General features: G+C 34.7%; 1 protein-coding gene across 3 annotated transcripts in view; it reads left to right on the forward strand.

Annotated features, from left to right (window-relative positions):
- Positions 1-20,883, forward strand: part of atp8b5a (ATPase phospholipid transporting 8B5a) — a 64,631-nt gene that overhangs the window by 8,651 nt on the left and 35,097 nt on the right. For 2 of the 3 annotated variants that reach the window (XR_015491054.1, XM_087253343.1), the window contains exons 2-5: positions 14,729-14,809; positions 15,063-15,121; positions 19,588-19,701; positions 20,231-20,329. Coding sequence is in view for 1 of the 3 variants with exons in the window: in XM_087253343.1 (XP_087109469.1) it covers positions 14,767-14,809; positions 15,063-15,121; positions 19,588-19,701; positions 20,231-20,329 (315 nt within the window). In the remaining 2 variants the exon portion in view is untranslated. Of the gene's footprint in view, positions 1-14,728; positions 14,810-14,946; positions 15,122-19,587; positions 19,702-20,230; positions 20,330-20,883 lie in introns of all 3 variants that reach the window. The other variant, XM_087253344.1, reaches the window with a different exon arrangement.

Consider the following 20,883-nt stretch of genomic DNA (forward strand, 5'->3'; position numbering starts at 1 on the left):
CAATAGAGGGGTAACAATAGAGGAAGACCTGTTCCTCCTCCTCAGTTTCCTCTTCTCTGTGGGAGGCAGCAGTGAGCTGGGTTCAGGTTGGTCTGTTGGTGGAAGAACAGAGCAGATTCTCTCCTGACGACATTCATGGGCAACTTGATTAACCATATGGTCCACAAACTGTTTGTACGAGTAGCCCACCAATCTCTGTATCTGCAGAGGATAGAGGGGTTTATCAAGAGCGAAGTTCAGGAGATTCAAAAGAGCCCAGTCATTGAACCCAAGCCCCTCTGCTGCCATACGGAACCTCTCCGCAAACTCCTTTAGCTCAGAGCCATGTTGCCGCAGCGCATGCAGACGGAGAAGCTGTGGCATGTGGCTGAGGAAGGAGTCATCCTTCTGCTGGGTCCTCATTTTGTGTCAGTTCGTACTGTCACGGTTGGTGAGGGAAAAAAAGGAGTGCAGACCCAATTGCAGAAAAAATTTAGAAATATTTATTATAAACTACAAATAAAAATAAAAGGCAAAACAAAACTACCCCGAAGGGGAAAACATGAATTAAAAAGGCAAAAACAAACTTGACAGGGCTGGCAGGACAAAACAGGACTGGAGACAACAAGACAAGGTAATATCGACGACGAACTGACAAAGGACTGAAAACATGAGGGGGATTATAAAGCAAAAAAGTAAATTGAAACACAGGTGAACACAATTAACTAAATATGGGTTAACAAGGAGGGTGGGACTAGACAATAGACGGGAGAGCGCATGACACAGAGAGACAATACAAGCCATGCGCTCACATAACGCAACACTGAAGCACACGACAAAAGCACGTGACCACAATGTAAACACCAAGCCACGTGCTTTGACAAGAGACGCAAGACACGAGCACACGATAGATAAATACCTTACCGTGCGCTCACACATAAGCAACGCGCATGCTTCATCTCAGCGCCAACCAAAACTGAAACCAACTAGACGGAGGCGCCGAGAATAAAGCAGCGCACTGCTGACAGAACAAACACAAACACTAGTACAAGAGCGCGCGCGTCTGAGGGACGCAGAGCGCGCGCGGCCACATCAAGTGGCAGCGCGCACACTCTGCGTACACCCACGACGGCGCGCGCGCGCACACAGAGACAGAAACAGGACCAGACGTGGAGTAGTGTCAGAGCTCTGCCACCAAAACAAGAATTTACAAGACCAAAGTGGCAGAACCCTGACAATATATGTATATATATATATATATATGTATATATATGTATATATATGTATATATATATATATATATATATATATATATATATATATATATATATATATATATATATATGTATATATATATATAGATATATATATATGTATATATATATATGTATATATATATATATTTATATATATATATATATATATATATATATATATATATATATATATATATTTATATATATATATATATATATATATATATATATATATATATATATATATATATATATATATATATATATATATATATATTATAAGGAACTAATCTAACCAAATGACTTACAATAAAGGTTCAAGAATTTGTAGCATAAAAGTATATGTTAGAGGAAAATATTTAAAAAAAAAAAAAAAAGCAATATATACAATTTTTTTTAAAGTGTAGGTTGTGTTTTTTTTGCAATATTTTGCATGGATTTTAATGTATTATCTTTCCATTTCTCAAGATGTTCTGTAACAAAAATATTATTTTAATAAATATATCAGTTTAATAAATTTGATTTGTTCAAATGCACCAATATATATTACCCATATTCACTGAGAAATGGATACAAATTATATACCTATACAGTATATGCTATATATATATATATATAATACAGTATATGCTATATATATATAATAATATGTAATGATACTAAAATATTAATAAATGTTTTGTTAAATATTTATAGTTTTTTCAATTTCTATAAATTTTATATTTTATTTTGTTAGTAATGTAATTAAATTCCATAAAATAAAATTGTGATATTTATTCATATTTAAATAATTACTTTACCATTTCCTTCCTTTATTGACATTGACACTGACATATGTGGCTGCTAAAATGTCAATTTTATGTACAGTATATACCTGCTGCACAATACAAATCAAAAAGAAACAGATATAAAATTATAGCTAAATCAATCAGTTTTCACTGATAAAATGCCAAATCAAAAAGGTAAGTTTTCAAACTTGATTTGAAAAAATAAAAATAAATAAATACAGAGGGGCATATGTAACTTCTCATTTTTTTATTTTGAATAAAAATTGGAAAGCTGAATGAATCTGTCTGATTTTTATTTTAAAATGTTTTACTTTATTTGACTTTTTTATTTTGGTGACATTGTAGCCATTAATGCCAAGCAACAGCTTGGTAAACTTGACAACAACCATAGCCCTAATCTTTAACCCTGAGCATTGCTCTTAAACTTTCAGTTGCCCACCGTAGGGTATTTCCCATTTGCTTTTCTCTGACAAACTCATCATGTTTCCTGCACACCCCTTTAAGAAAGCCTGAGGAAATGATGAAATCCCACTGCAACAGTGGCACACTTCTCATTGTGCAGCATTCAGTTCACTACACAGAGTTTAGTAGAGGGTCAGATGATATGGTTGGCCTTTAATCTATAACTAGAGGTTCCTTTACTGTCCCGGTGCATTAGTGCTGGATGAGTGCTTGTGTTTATTGAGGTTTCCTGCTTGGAAAGCCTCAGTTAAAAACAACATGCCTTCACTTTAATATGTAAACTACTGGGAAATACGTCTCTGTGGACCTGATGCAAAGTTTAAGAGAAGTTTCAGGTCTCTAGATGAGCTCTGCATGGTTTACATGTCTGAGGGACACTTCGGTAAACACTGATTAAATTTAAAGCTTAACTAAAAGAAAACTAATGTTCCAGAGCTGTTTTAATCTAGCTCTTGACATAATGTTTGCCCACCTAAAAGGTAAAACTGTTTTCAAAGAAACATCGTCTGATAAGCCCAAATATTTGTGTTCAGGTCACATTTTATTTAGATTTGAACATTTAGCAGGCATATCTAGCATGGTTGAGGAGTTACTAATGGAACTAAATTGGATAAATTAGATCTCACCGTTACTCTGACAGAAGTTCAGCTGTTTTCAAGCTCTTTATAAGCTGTTCTTTACTCTTTCCTGTGTGTAGTATTACAATGAATAGATTCAGTCTGGTGATTCTGTTTGTTTGATCACCAGACATTTTATTAGTTTTACATACAATTTTTGTATTTGTATAATTAGCTAATAATCAGTGTTGCCTGTGTAATTATTTACAAAGTAACATTCATTCATTCATTCATTTATTCATTCATTCATTCATTCATTCATTCATTTATTCATTTTCCCTCGGCTTAGTCCCTTATTTAGCAGGAGTTGCCACAGTGAAATAAACCGCCAACTGTTTCAGCATATGTTTTACGCAGTGGATGCCCTTCCAGCGACAACCCAGTACTGGGAAACACCCAAACACACTCGCATTACCTCACACACTCATAAACTATAGCCAATTTAGTCTATTCAATTCACTTAGCGCATGTCTTTGGACTGTGGGGGAAACCGGAGCACCCGGAGGAAACCCAAGCCAACACAGAGAAAACTTGCAAACTCCACACAGAAATGCCAACTGGCCCAGCCTGGACTTGAACCAGTGACCTTCTTGCTGTGAGGTGACAGTGCTAACCAGTGAGTCACTGTTCTGCTCTACAAAGTAACAAGTTACTGTAATTAAATTACTTTTTCAGAGAAAAAGAAAAGGATTACATTTTTACTATTTTTTTTGTGTTGTTTCTTGTCCAAATATCTTAAATTAGAAGCATTTTCTAGACAAGCAAAAAACTGTTTTTAATTTTAGGAAATAATTAACTAAATTAAGTTTTTCTTTAAAACAAGAAATAATAATCTGCCAGTGGGGTAAGCAAAGCAACCTTGTTTTGCCTTTTGACATACATTTATTTTGCTGGCTCACTTAATTTTAGCGTATTACTACTTAAAACAAGGCAAAATGTTTTGCTTTATTGCTTAGTTTTGCTACATGGTTTACATATTTATATATATATGTGTGGAATGGTAAGAAGTAAGAAAAACATTTTTTTGCAATGTATCTATAATGTACTTAAAAAAAAATTCAACAGATCTGTATAAATCAATTCAGACCAGCAGAGTAATTGTATTTTTGTTATTTGAAATATATTTTGCAGAGTAATTCCATTTTCAACTAACTGCAAAAAATGCTTATCTTGCTTAGATTTTTTTGTCTTGTTTCTAGTCTAAATATCTAAAATTTCTTATATCAAGAAGCATTTTCTAGACAAGCAAAATATATTGTCTTGTTTTGAGAAATAATATGCCAATATTAAGTGAGTTTTTCCTTAAATCAAGCAAAATAATCTGCCAATGGGGTAAGCAAAATAATCTTACGTCAAAAGAAAAAACAAGATTATTTTGCTCATCCCATTGGCAGATTATTTTGCTTGATTTAAGGAAAAACTCACTTAATATTGGCATATTATTTCTCAAAACAAGACAATATGTTTTGCTTGTCTAGAATATTCTTCTTGATTTAGGAATTTTTAGATATTTGGACTACAAATAAGACAACAAATCTAAGTAAGAAAAGCATTTTTTGCAGTGCACATTTATCAAGTTAATGAATTGAAATGATGAACTGACAATATATATTGAGCATCTGAATATTTAATTAGTAGTTAAAAAATATTTTAAATAATGTTTAACTATGCAATGAGTATTACTTTTTTGAAGTAACTTACCCAGCACTGCTTCTAATAATAATAATAATAATAATAATAATAATTATTATTATTATTATTATTATTATTATTATTATTATTATTATACATTTTCTGTTCAAGTTGATGCTGTCAATCAAATGCATTCATTCATTTATTTAAAGCAGTTGTAATTAATCTGTCCTGATAGCTTTATATTATAGTATATTATAGCAATATGTATGTATCTTTCTTATATAAACTCCAAAAACTCTGAACAAGCACAGTGACAACACAAGCCTCGCCCACAACTGGTAGTCTGTCTATCTGATCCGTATGAATCTCTACATTCAAGTAAGAAATGTGTTCTTATTAAGCTACTAATATCATTCATTCAAGAGCAATAAGTAGTTTCTATTTACTGTATCTTTGTAATTTGATAATAACAGCAGTAGTATATTACAATGGTCGATTTTAGTGTAACTACTGTACCTTTTCTAAAGGAGTGTAAACTACCACGTTATACATATCTAGAACTAACTTGACAAACACTAGTTAAAAGGGATATTTCGCCCAAAAATGTTAATTTCCTCACCATTTACTCACACTCAAGTGATTTTAAAACTTTGACTAAAAGGATATTTTGAACAATGTTTGGAAAAAATATCTTATAGTCTGTCTCCCCCAGTTCTGATGTGCCGTCGGCTTCAGACTCAGGAATGAAGCCGACTGCAAGTTTCTGCATGTTTCTATCTATCCTGTGGTTCGTGTGTGTGTGTGTGTGTGTGTGTGTGTGTGTGTGTGTGTGTGTGTGTGTGTGTGTGTGTGTATAAAGTTTATGAAAAACAGGAATGCAGATTACTATTCAGTGATTCATTTAATATTGCATATGGAGTCTTTTTAGGTTCACACAATTGCAGTGTTTGTTGTGCAACAGTATTTTGTTGTGCGAGTCTTTAAGCTTTCACACAGTATCTGCAGACTGCATTGTACAAGCTTTGACTTGTTTGGCACTTCCTTCTATTGTATGATCTGTCAGCGAATAATGAAAATGTTGCAAATCACAATGTTGTCCCCTTTTCCTAACAATTCACCAGAGTTTGAGTTGCCTAATTCAAATCCTGTATACAGTATAGTAAGTTTTAATACATTAATACATTTTAATACACGAATCAACTGGATGGAAATGATAAATTAAGTTTATATATGTATGTGTAAAAAAACAGAGAGAGAGAGAGAGAGAGAGAGAGAGAGAGAGAGAGAGAGAGAGAGAGAGTTTCTTTCTTATTATTAATAGGACTCTAAAGAAACTCTTGATGTGCTACTTGCAAACCACTTCAAATTTAAATTTAGTCATTTATAGTAGCATATGCTTTTATTCAGTGACCTAAAATGATGAAGTGGTTTAAGTATCTATATTTTACCATAACACCCTTTTGATTTTTTGCCTTATTTCTGCCATGACATCTCTCTAAGTGTTATAGATCTGCTTCGCTGCTGCTTTGATTATTGGTGCAGAGACTTGCTACTGCCAGTAAATTCACAGACATGTTGTCTGAGAACGTAACATACTGCTGCTGTAAGCATAACATACATGCAACCCCCAACAATGCAGGAGAACATGAAGACAAATCAAACCAATGAAAACTTGATTCTGTGTGTAAACAAACAGTTGCGTTAACAATCATGCACATATCCACACTAATTGACTGAGACATAAAACATTCAATAAACACAGTCCAAAACAGCAGATCTAGAACCATGACAAGTTTGTTTGTAAATAAGTTTTATGGTATTTATGGGAGCGTACACTGTAAAAAAAAATCCGTAATTTTGTGGTTTATTTCCGGCAGCTGGGGTGCCGGATAAAAAACTTAATATACATAAAATAATAGCGGCTGAATTGCAGAAATGTACCAGAAATTTAAATTTAAGGAAATGTCTGTAATTTAATGTCTGTTAGATGAAGAGGTGTGCCAGAGAGTGGTTCACTTGGACCTGAGCCCGAAAGTAAAGACGAGATGTGACTTTTAAGGTACTGCATCATATTAATCATTCTTGCTGTTCAGTGAGCGCAAACTGTCGTAATTTATTAAAGATGCAAACCCCTCACTGAGGACTTAAATTAATATTTATGAGCGTCAAAAGTGACTGATCTGTTCGGCGAATTATTTGAATGTGTCTTACTGGATATCAAATCACTTAAATGAAATAACTAAAGAAATGTCCACTGTGCTAAGTGAGTCTGTTAAACTGACCAGCGCATCATCGTTGATCGTTGGTTCAAGGCAACTGTACATAGTGTGAGTACGTGTTATGTGTGCCTGGGCTACCTTGCTAACCAGCTTAACACTAACGTACTACTCTACATATGCCTAGGCTATGTTTAATGGCTTAAAGCTAGTGTTAACTAGTGGTTAAGCGAGTCAAATGTTTAAACAGCCCTGTATGACATCCATGTCTAACCCTGTTAAATTATACATTTTAACTTAATCTGTTGCTCCTAAATATGGTTTTAGAAAACCACTGCTTATGCAGAAAACGTGTAAGAAAAATGTCTGAATGCTCTCTTATAACAGGCTATGAATAAGGATAAAAGATAGTCTTATGTTTTAGATGTTGTTATAGAGGATCTATCTGAAAATGCGCTGTAGATCGCTCGTGTGATTGACACCGGTGTTTAAATATTTATGAGAAAGCCCACTGGCTGCTGAGGTGATAGCAACCAATCACATGCACAGTGTGATTGGAATTAGATTGGATATCTTTGTATTTACTGTCTGTAAGTCACTTTAACTACTGAGTACGTACATTTAAAATAATAATTTGGTACAATGCACATATTATGTACAGTACATACATGTGTATACATTACACTTTAATTATTTGCATGTAATTACATCTGTAATTCATTTCTGTTATTACATTTATAATTACACTGTTGAGCATACTTTAGATTTTAACCCACCATTAAACCTTCCCATACCATCAAAACTGTTCCTAACCTTACCTGTATCAGAGTGTAATACCCCATAAGTCTTCGGCAATACAACATGAACACAATACGCACACTGTACTTATTTTCTGATCTAATTAGTAAAGTATGTAGTACTTAATGTGACTTAAAATAAAGTATGACCTACTTATTTATGAATCCCAAAACATGACAATAGTGTTAGCAACCACAACAATGTCTTTTATTTGCTTTCTCACTCCTTCTGTAATGTCCTATTTCCTACATTTACAGTGAGTTTTAAAAATAGCCTTCAGGCCACTGTAGATTATCTAAAGTGGTGTGGAGCAATAGTGAGCAGAGCATGTCAGCCTAAAACAAGCATGTGCGATATTCTGAGACACAGCAGATTGCATCTTAATTTTTAAACCTGTTTATCCCTCTTATATTCACTCATATGTATCATACACTATCTCTCTTCCTTTTTAAACATAAATAGGATGTACTTCTAATCACAGCAAACGGAAGCATGCCAGAGAGGAGTTTAGAAAAAAAAAGTCTCCAAAACTCTGTTGGCTTTTTGTCAAACGGAAAGGTGGAAAACAAGAGGGCACACAATAGCCTCTTTGAAAACCTACAAGTATAAATGAAGACCACTTGACTTTTAGGCTCTAGGTGTTGTTTGTAAAATTGCCAGTCATTGTTTTTCCCTGAAAAGAGAGGAAGGTCAGAGTATTGACTTAGAATTTTCTAGATGCCGCGGCCACTGCCCTGATATATGAATAACTATCAATTATTTAATTTATTTATTTATTCTGATCAATTACATAAATAAAGCTATGAATCGTCTCTTTTTAAAATTTATTTTTGATTTTAATGATACAACTAAAAATAAGTTAGTCTGATTTCGATTGACTTTTCTAGGCCTGCCACAATAATCAATATATCCACTTATCGAACACATGGACATGACTTCAACCATTTGTGGTGATGAGCTATATATTGCTCACACATAAAAAACAATTCTAGCAACATTTTAGCTGATTGTGCAACCTCTCTATCTCTACTGGAGGTGTCAGTGTCAGTATGGTTAAAAACACTATAGCATTTAATAGATTACTATAGTATAGTTTCATGTGGGTACCTGACAACTGAACATAGAACTGGTAGCAGATATTGCCACCTCTATTACTTTTTACCTTGCACTTTTCAAAGTCAAAGTCAAAGTCAGCTTTATTGTCAATTCAGCCACATGTACAGGACATACAGAGAATCGAAATTGCGTTACTCTCAGACCCAAGGTGCTTAACATTATTATAAAATATATATATATTAAAAAAAAAAAAATAGTAGAGTTTAGGAAAAAAAAGAAAGAAAATTTACAGTATATAAATTATATATATATAATAGTATATATATACATTTTGTTAACAGTTATTATTATATATTTAGGATATGCGTTTTCACATTCTAATTCCAATGAATAATTATTAATTTGTTAAAATGATTATAATTAAACATTTTTAAGAATAAAAGATGATGTGTTCTTTGGAAGAGTGTACCTGCATTGTAATTATATTTTATTGTCATTCTGGCATTATATTAGTGGCATAAAATGTCCTTATTAAGACAATAATATTGTTTATCTCAATATATTTTGGTGGAATATATCGTACAACATAAAAAAGCTATCGAGACAGGCCTAGACTTTATGCGCTGTAGAAATGACTACATTACTAATGCATTGTTTTGTATTTGTAACTTTAAATAATGGTTTGATTAAGCTTTATTTTTAGTTTTATCTTATCTATGTTAAAAAATCGAGTTATTAGATTATTATTATTAGTTATTAGACTGTACATAGTTTATGCAAATCTGTATCATGTTTACTACCTGAATTCAAAAGCAAAAGCAAGAAAGTGATTAGTCATTTTCAAACTTTTACCTCTTTATTTCTGTTCCTTTGTTTATTCTCAATTCTCCTTTATGTTTTTAATTTAGTTTGTTTATATTTTCTCCACACTTTAATGTGAATTTTAGAATTCTCTGTGTGCATATTATTATTGTAAATTGGTCATTTTAAAGTCCCTTTAAAGCAAGTAATTTCACTTGGCGGCCATCTTTGAAACTCTCTGCAGTTTGTTTGGGCATTCTATCTGAATTGGGAAACATCAAATTCTCCAAAACTGCCTGCCAAACTTGCGGCTACAATACATATTTGGAATCACTAATAAAATTAAACAACATCTGTCTCATAAGTTTTATTTCTGAATATTTGAATCAAACAAATCAGCATTTTTTTCAGGTTGCTAAGGCTAATGCACATGCACACTTGAAAGAAACAAGATCATGACACCAACCTCATTTCTGGCGGTGTTGCACATTATCATCCTCTGGATAATGCTTTGTCAGATTGCTCTGCTCGTCTAAAAAAATCCACAACTTGGTCTTAATGATGAATCTCCTCCAGAAATAACAGAAACTCTTTGTTTAGTTTGTGGGGCATTTCAGTAGTTGCTATCATGTGATGTGCATTTGACAGTACTGACTGTACCTTGTGTTCGTTTCATACGGATTACAAAACCAAAAAAACGCTTGATTTCAAGTGCACTTAGTTCATTTGAAAGTACACATTTCAAGTTTCATGTGGATTAATTTCTTATGCCTGTGAAGCCAGTATTTACTGAGATTTCAGTGTTTGTTGACCACATAAACTGCCGTAAAAGCACATGTCTGGTCTGAGCTTCTATCCCCGGAGAAACGTCAGTCTATCAATGATTAGCTCCTACACCAGTAGGCAGGGCTTCATTTGCCATATTGACCGTTACACTTTTCCCCATGTCTTGTGTATTCTATAGTCTATGTCATATGGCTGATTTACAGCCTGACCCAGCCTGGTGTCACAAGTGTTTTTGTGGGATTGGTGTTTGCAGACTTGCACTTGCAAATGAGGTTTCTGCGTGTATTGTGGTGTTTGCCTTGTCATTTTGCACCCCCTCAGAAACCCCTTCATTTGTTTCTGAAATTTAAATGGAGTCCTGTACACAAATTTTCCAACCACTTTTATGTGACCCAGTTATTTCTCTGCTATTCTGCCTCCTTTCCTGTAAATCACTCCGTGTGTCTTCTGTGATGAACTCACTTTACAAAGTTTGCACCACGTTGGGTGTTGCCTCAGTACAAACTGCACTTGTTTTTCTTTTGTTTTGTTTTTTGGCCCAGTCGTTACTGACATTTGCAGGGGGGACTTTTTTGTGCATTCCATTGCAAATTACATTGTGTAGTGTGTATGTTGATCATAGTTCATAATGAATTCTGGAACCAGAAATTAAGGATTAATTTTCATCTTTATTATTATTGTTATGCTCCAGAAGCTTTCTTACACACACACACACACAAACACACAGACACACAAACACACAGACACACACACACACACACACACACACACACACACACACACACACACACACACACAAACTCTCGTTGCTTGTTTAAACTACTTATTTAGAATGAGCTGAAAAAGCACATTTTTGAGATTTTGTTGGGACAACTCAATTGTTTTATATTAAATTTAACTTAAATTAGTAAAAACTAATAAGTTAACTTAATTTCTTCATGTCCAAACACAAACAGATTGTGTGGAACCCAGCATTTTCTAAAGTGTACCCTCTAAAAATGATGTTTTCTTTTTTGGTCAAACTGCTTATTTAAAACGAGCTGAAACAACACACATTTCTTGAGTTTATTTGAGGGACAAGTTTATTTTTTTATGTCCAATCAAATGTGTAAAAACTCACTGTGCGTTCACACCGAAAGCGGTGAGAGCGTCAAAGTAACCAGAATTCATTCAATTTCAATGGGAGTCAGTGGCAAGGAGCGGCGCTATGTGTCTTCGCCGGTGTAGGCGTAGAGTTGAAATCAAGTCAACTTTATGGTACTGATCTATAAACCTTTTTCTTAGAACGCAAAATTACCCATTATGCGTCGTTCAGCGCCAGCTCCTGGACTGATCATTTAAAAAATGTGATCCAATAGGATGGAAAACAAACAGCTGCTGTGAGGCATTTTCCCCTCTTTGTCAGACGGCATCTTCTGCTGTTTTAATGAAGCCTCGTCATTACGATTACAATCAACATGCAAATCAGGCAGCAGAATGTTAGTGTAACAGGCTTTTATTGGTCATTTTTGTAAATTGCATGACTTACATACCTGTTGAGTTTTCATGCAAGTGTGTGTGTGTGTGTGTGTGTGTGTGTGTGTGTGTGTGTGTGTGTGTGTGTGTGTGTGTGTGTGTGTGTGTGTGTGTGTGTGTGTGTGTTTGTGTGTGTGTGTGTGTGTGTGCATGCATTGAAAAGCCGGTGAGCTAACAGCTGACAGGCTGGGGAAACACACACACACACTGTATTTCTGACGGCAGACAGGTGAACAAGGAGTACGTTTTTCTCTCGCGCTTGAACCAAATCTGACAGATTATAACAGCTTTACCACACACCTTTCAAAGTTGTGTGTCACAAAAACACTTGTAATCCACGCAAAACACTTATGAAACCCATTTTCGGAGCGTAAATTAACCGTTGTAAACGCTGTGAACGGAAGTTCTAAACATTCTACCGGAAGATGTTGGTCAATATGGCGCCTTCATGCAGCAGCCAAGAAAAAGGTCTATGACTCAGATCGGCGGCAAGCAATCGGAATTGAAGTCCGCGGCTTAAGAGGAGTCCAGAGAACACAGTCCTGTGAACTATGGTTTTCCATATTGTAGTGAACAAATACAGTCATTTTCGGTCGTGTTTATATTCATTTTTAGACAACATATTATCAATATTTTAAAGAAATCAATATTTGGTGGAGTGACCTTGATTTTTAATAACACGTGAAAGCGTGATTTGTTGATCTGACCAATCGACATTTTCTGAATAAAAAGAAGAAATGTTCTGAATGACATTAAGAAATATTATCAGACATTTACAAAATAAAACAAATATGATTTTATCAAATCTAGATTAATCCATAGATTATTACTTTTATTATATTCATTTATTGATTTTCTTTTCAGCTGTGTCTCTTTATTAATCAGCAGAATGAACTTCCTATTTTTATATTACCATATACTGTATAATATCCCTTTTTCTTAAAAAAAAAGCAAAATTCACAACAGACCTATTCTAAAAGAGAAAAGAAAAAGGTTTATTTGTGTTTTATAAGTAATAATGGAAAAATTTTTACTTCTGAAACCGAATGGCAGCACGATATTTTCAGATATTGTGCCATACTGTACATGTATTGTGCTTTTTTTTGGGGGGGTGGGGGGGGGGGGAGGGGGGGTCATTTCACTCATTGTCTGCTTTTGCTGAGTGGAGTAAAAAAAGTTTGGGTATTGAGTTAAATATATCATTTTACACTCCACAAATAAAGTCAGTTAAGTTTTAAATGACATGAAGGTGTTTAAATTGTGACAGAATTAACACATTTGGATAAAATATTGCTTCAAATTAATCCTGAGTACATCATGTACTGATTTGAAACCACTTAAATCTTTATTCTTGGTTTTCGTGTTTTTCCACTGATGTGGCCACAGTGGAAAACGGCTCTTCCAGCCGTGCTCTAGTGTGTGTGATGTATGTTTAAAACACACACTCTTAAACACACACAGACACTTTCTATAATTAACTCTTGTGCTGAAGTCACTCTGGTATTCTGGCCAATGGGTGGGTTTTCATAAGTGCTGTTTCCACAGTCTAGAATGTATGTGTGTTGTGTAAGTGTGCATATATAGAAGACCACTTTCACCATAATTATCAGTTTCCCTGGATTTATCATTTATAGTTATGCATCCTTACTTAAAACAATATTGCTTACAATAATTTACCTCCAACAGTCAGACTATGTGTACACCACTCATTGTATTCTACGTATTACTATCAACAATGCCAATTGTATATTGTTTTGTTTTGTTTTCTGGGAGTATGTTGTTGTATTTTGCACTGTCTGGAGCCAGCACCTGAGCTTTTTATCACAGTACACGGGCAGCTACTGATGTTACAATAAATTGGTTATAGTGATTATATAATGATTATAAAAATATGATTTATTTGATTTGATGTGTTTGAGAAAAAATGTTTAAAACAGAAATATTTGTTTTGTTCTTTATAGGTCAGGTAACATTTCTTACAATTGACAATTAATAATAGTGTCACTTAGAACATTTCTTTTTTAAATAACAAAATAGGTGGCACAGAAAAAAAAACAAAATAAAATGACAAGATATGTATTTGACATTTGAAAGAGATTATATCAAATGTTAATAAAAATATAATAATTAATTATTATTTAACTAAATATATGTCTTTTTTTGTTAAACAAATATTATTTTTAGATAATAAATCCAGAGAAATTGATCATTTCAAAGGGGTTTTACATTTTGTCAGATTTTAAAATTAAAATTGTTTGTTAAACATTTAAGTCACTAAGACACTTCTATACAGCTCAAAGTGACATTTAAAGGCTTAACTAGGTTAATTAGGTTAACTGGGAAGGTTTTTGTATAACAATGGTTTGTTCTGTAGACTATCGAAAAATGAATAGCTTAAATGGGCTAAAAAACCTTGACTTTAAAATGTTTTTTAAAAAATAAAAGCTGCTTTTATTCTATTTATAAATATTTTATTCTAATATTTTATTTAGATTTTAAAATAGGAAGTAAAGCTATAATTAATGATTAACAGCATCACACCAGTCTTAACTGTGACTTTTTTAATCATTTTTGTCTTGACTCTTTAAATCCATTTGCATCCTTGCAAAATAAAATAATTCATTTAAATGAATCTTCCTGACTCAGTAATCTGTTGTGTAATAATGTGTTTCTTTGCATAAGTGAGAGTGCCACAGTTGCATTGAATTCCTTAGAATTCTAAACCAGGATGTCCTGCTGCTTTCTACTATATGAAAATGTCATCAGCACCATTGACCACACACTCTATTTCTCATAAATGTTTCATTCTCTTTTCACAGAAACGATGATTAATCATTGAAAAAGAAGATTGGAAGCCATGTCATTCTTTGGCTTAGACTGTGCGAGGAAGAAAGAGAAAGGTGAATTATTACACAAATGACTATTACACAAAGTCTTACATATCAAATGTGAAGTTTTAGCTTTTTGTGATGTTGTAATTCTACTTTGTTCTGGTGAAGTATGCAGTGAAACTTTGGTATTGGTTTTTCTGTTTAAGCATCCTGTGAAACACATCAGCTTGTCAGGTGGTTTTAGTTAAGTGTCTGACCTACTTAATTAAAATTACATGTTTTTAGAGTGACTGAATCAGCTACTCTGTGTTTTTGTTTCCAGAGGTGGAGAGAAAAATCAGAGCAAACGACAGAGAATATAATTCATCCTTCAAATATGCAGTAAGTGTGAAATCAACATGCCAGAAAATCACTAACTCACACATGCACACACAACACTGGAAACAATTGTGATAATTATTTTTTTTGCAATATATATTTTGCGACATGAACACATTTTCACCATTTGGAAAGAATTCATAATATTTTAGTTTGACTCTCATTGTTTTTAGATTTAATTATGATTATATACTGTAGGAGAGTTAATCTGCATAAAATATACAGGGTTTCCACGAGTCAGAGAATTTCAGAAATATCATGGAATTCAAAATCTATATTTCAGACATTGAATGTCAGGGACTTTTAATTTGTCATGTCTCATCAAGAGTTTTTGTTTATCATTTAAAATTTATTTTACATTTAAAACATATACATTTTTGTATATTATTATTTTTAATTGCATTGTTTTACATGATTTGCCTATTGTTATGGTTAGGCTATTTTTCAGTGTCATTTTATTTCTTTAGCACTTTTCAACTGACAATCACTTACTGTAAATCAAATGTAGTCAGCAGGCTATACCTGTTAAAATACTGTTTGTCTGCTCAGTGCTGAACACAAAAGCTGTTTGTTTTTCTGTTTTTTATAGGTCATACAGTAGAAATTCAGCTTTTTAGTCTGTGAAAGTCTGGGAGAAGTCAGTGAGTTTGACAGAGTAATTTACAAAGGAAACCCTAAATAAAAGAAAAATCACAAGCATAAATAAAATACAATAGAACAAAGATTCAATAAACAGTTTTTCTGAGAGTATTTAGGTTCAGAAATTTAATAATGAAACTTAAAGATTAGTGATCTTCGTTTTTCAAACAAAAAATATGAGCCCAATAGAGGTAATGTTGCAGCACAATGCTTAAAGAGCCCATATTATACATGAAATAGGGTCATATCCTGGTTGTAAGGGTCTCCAACAACAGTCTAATATGCATGCAAGGTCAAAAAACACTTTCATGGTCTTAAAAATCTGCATTTATTTTTAGCTAATTATCCCAGCGACTCCTGTATGAATCGTCCAGTGATTCATTTGTTCCCAAACCCCTCCTTAGCGCGGAGCTAATCTGCGCTGATTGGACCGATGACAGTCTGTCGCGATTGGTCGACTGCCTTCAGTCAGAGAGGGAAATGGCCAATAGCTAATCAGCAATTTAAAAAGTAATCACAGTTCATACACGCTCGATAGTGTAGACGTGGATTTTAGCTGCCACACTATGGCGAGTGGATAGTGCCACGGATAACCGAACGAAGGAGACAGTCGTGTACTCGCCATACCACACACACACAAAAACACACACACACCTCCGGATGACAACGCTCCCGCCCGCACCCGCCAGGTTTTAGCCTGAGAACCCGCTCCGTTTTCTGCCCGCCGCGCCCGGTCCCGCTAGAGCGGAGAACACAACCAAAAATCACCCAGTATACAGTCCAGACAGCCAAGCTGTCTGTATAAACACATACACACAGCACAAAGCTCGTTCGTTCGTTCGTACGCTCTCTCTCTCTCTCTCTCTCTCTCGCTCTCTCTCATACGCGCGCGTGCGCACTAACACACACACAAGCACCACGCAGACTCTCTCTTTCTAATTCGCATAGCAATATCCGTGATATTGCTAGACAGCCCGCTCCCGTCCCAAATTAAACCCGTTACCGACCGCTCCCGCGATTTATTCGGAAATTTATTCCCGCGGCTGTCCCCGCGCCAGATTTCTGCGGCGCGGGAATAAATTTCCGAATAAATCGCGGGAGCAGATCTCTAGCACGGAGCTCCATAAACAAACAGCACGCGTCGCGTTTTTAACGTGACTTTGCACGCGATAAGAGAATATATCCAGTTAACCTGATACAGTACACGCGGTTACAAGTAACAAATCACAACTAAATACATTTGCAAGCTAGAGTAAACGAGGCAACAACTTTAACCGCACGTACTTACACTTGAGAAATGGAAGAAACCCATCCTGACGTCCATCAGTTACTCTTTACTGATCCTTCCTTTAACAAACTCAGATGAAGTATTCTTTGTAGCATGTAGTTTCCAGAAGTTTCCAACTGCTTGGTTATAATGCTGATGTTTCATCTTTGGGTAGAGACTCAATATAATGTCCATCTGCAGTGTTACTTCAATCGACCGGCATGTTTGTGTGCGTGTGTTTGTGGGTGTGCGTGTGTTTGTGGGTGTGTGTCTGGGTTTCTGCGTCAGAGGGCGGGGCCTCAGGTTTGAAATCTCCCGGGTTTGCGCGTGCACGTGAATAACTTGGTTTCGTTCGTACGTCATGGCGAAACACCTAATGAGTCGGTATCAAGGCGACTCGTTTGAAGCACTATGAGTCGACTCTTTTATAGATGAATCAACCGTTTTAAACACTGTATTCTTACAGATTTAAGCCTTAGCTGGATACTTCACTTCACTTAGAGCTGTGTTACACACTACATGGAGGGGAATTTTCAAAAACCCATAATATGGGCTCTTTAACAGTGTTCAGTGCACTGATTTCACTCTCCCTTCAGCCATAGTTGCTTTAAAGCAACTTTCACATTGGACACAGAAAGCACTACACAGCACTGAAACCCATTCATTTCAATGGCTTGTGTCATGCCAAGGCAGTTTGTTGTCACACCACCAAAAGCACAAGAGTGACTAGCTTGCACAGGCACCACGGGTTCAAATTTAAAGATCAAAATAGCTGAATATTCTGTTCATGTATCCATATAGGCTACTTATCTATGCATGAACCGCACATGCTCACATGAAAGCAAGGTTCGCTCAAATAAAGTGCCAACAGCACATTTAATGTCAATGTAATATACTCTTCTTGCTTGGAATAGTGTTGCACAAAGTTGGTAAAATGATGCCTTTTAACTTATGCACAGTGAATAAAATGTATAGTATTAGATGATAACTATTAATATAGTTATTTTATTGGCTAATGTTTTTTCTTAATCAGTATAATTTGATCAACAAATTTAAATTTAAAAAGCATAGTGAAATTATTTAATAAAATAATAGACAATTATAACAAAGTAGTTTCAGTTTTAGCCAAGAATTTTCATTTCAGTGTTTCCCTAGTGAAGACCTGTATTGTTCAAACTCACTTGAATTGTTTACACAGTCACATGCCTTAAAAACACATGCATATAGTCAAATTTGGTCACATTTCACAACGACTCCACAAACCATTTGTGTTCTGAGCTGTTGTGCCTCGTAAACTATAATCCTATAAATCCTTCGATGTGAGACTTGCAGATGTGCACATAGAGATGCCAATGCTGGAATGACATATTGTGCAGCCCTATTTCACATCTACAAAAATGCACTTTTTTGTTTGGTGATAAAGGATTTAATTTGGCATGATTACATTATATGCACTATGTAGTTTCAACAGATTGCAGTCATTTTCTTTCCTTTTTCTTTGAAGGAGATACAAATGTGACTTTTAATCTTCCAGATTTTTTTTTTTTTTAATGTTCCAGGAGGACCACCATCCCTGTACATTTTCATGTCTTCTTATCCAAACACACTAGATTCAGATCATCAGCTCATTAGCAGAGACTGAAAGGCTTGTAATGGGTGTCACACACAAAGGTTCACATCATGAGTCAATAGTGCAACCACATTTGTACAGTGCTCCCAGCATAAAAGTTTACATTACATTACATTACATTACAAAGAAAATACACTACACTGCAAAAAATAAAAAGTAAGTACTTACATTAAGTAAGTACACATTACAAAAGTCATTTAACCGCACTAGTCAAGACTAAAGCCAATGTGAAGATGCTGGATTTTAGCAGTGTCCACGGGTGTAGTAACGAGCAAACAAAAAAATACAAAGCACAAAGGCAGAACATTTCATAGGGAAGATTTCGTGTTTACGTTTTTATACGTTGTAAACTTTTGTGCTCAACAAGTATTGATGATAATTCAGGCACTTAGTGCACGGATCATAAGGAAAGTAGCACCAACTCACATTAAATACTTGGCTTATGCTTGTTTGGTTGAATAAAATCAGCAAACAATGTAAATTAAATATGACAACAAGACGCTGCGGACCTAGAAACTTGTATTATTGTCAACTAAGAGAACGAGTCGTTCATAACGGAGGTTCATTCACAAATGAATCACTCCCCCTGTTAGAATGAGAAGTGAAAGCAGGAGAGGGGGTGTCTTACAGGATGTAAATAGATGTTCAGTGGTGTAAAATTATATATTTTTTAATTAAAAAAATATTTGCATACTGACCACCGGGAAAATTCCTAATCATAGATATACATGCATATATCTGTGGCTATGGATGGCCAGTCCTCCACTGCATCTTTGTCCCACATTCATTTCAAAGGAGTGCTACCCTGTACTAAAATGGCAGCTTTATTGGCACATCCTTCCAATAGACACCAATAGGCGACATCTAATGTAAATATCTATGGGTTCACATCTGCACAATACAGCAGCTTTCATTCCTCTTTTCTTCTTGTAGACCAATTGCATCAAGACCTCCAAATACAACCCCTTCTCTTTTCTGCCTCTCAACTTGTTTGAGCAGTTCCAGAGGATCGCCAATGCTTATTTCCTCTTCCTGCTCATTCTGCAGGTGAGTAACATACTCCTATTCATATCATCAGTCAGTTCATTTACTCATATCATAGTGATTTGGACTTCTGTGAAAGGAAGTAGATTATTTAATGATTTTTTCATTTATATATTTTACTTTAGTCATGCACATATGCAATGTGATCGAAACATGACCCTGACTTCCTGTAATAAGCCTGCGCGCCTCACCAAATTACTAAATTCTTATGCAATAATGACTGTCTCATGACTTTATTAGCTCACACCAGCGGTAGGTCAGTTGACATTTTGGTAACAGTCTCATACTATTTACAGTCATGCAATGCAGCTATCAGACACAGTATAAAGGAATAGGGAGATCAGCAGCATTTAAAAATGGATAGAAAATCTATTAATAAGGATTTGGTGCTCAAAGAGACTAATGCAGTCATGAAATCTTTAGTTCACAATGTGATTTACTCTACCTAACAATATGTTTATGGTATTTGCATTTGTTCATGTAATAATAACGCTTACACATTCAAGGTACACGTTTTGTTTGTGTGTTGTAGGTTATTCCTGCTATTTCTTCTCTGTCTTGGTTCACCACTGTCGTCCCGCTAGTGTTAGTATTATCGGTGACTGCAGCCAAAGATGCCATTGATGATATTGTAAGTACACACACGTGACTCTGCAACAAACTCCTCTTTGTTTGTGTGTTTTTTCCATGCAGATTGCAGTTAGCAATATTTGACTCTGATTCAACAGCTATTCCTAGAAGCTCTTAATCCTGTTGGTTTGCTATAGTTTAAAACAGCTAAGACTGCATGATAAAAATCAAATAAAAGCTATGTGTTTGAAGCAGGACTACATTTATCCATACATATCTATAACCACTTTAATTACCGTGTTCTTATAACTATCATGTTGCATCTGGTGAGAAGTATAAACCACTATATTGGTATTACAGGGTTGGACCTCTAGTCCTTTTCCTTATCTTTTGTCATCTGACCTTTACTCTTTGTCAAATTAAGCTGACTCTTGTTTTCCTGTGGTCTGGTGTTTTGAAACTTTTTATTTTTGTTCTTGTTTTCCATTTCTTATTTTGCCGTGACCAAAAAGTGCAATTCAGAAAAAGAAATGTCGGAGAGATCCAAGGTTTAAATTTATATATTATTGCTGCTCTATGGTGATTTGAAGTGCTTCATTTATCCTCATTTATAAG

This window comes from Danio rerio, chromosome 5 (genome assembly GCF_052040795.2).
Source record: "Danio rerio strain M-AB ecotype USA chromosome 5, GRCz13ab, whole genome shotgun sequence".
NCBI classification, from domain to species: Eukaryota; Metazoa; Chordata; class Actinopteri; order Cypriniformes; family Danionidae; genus Danio; species Danio rerio.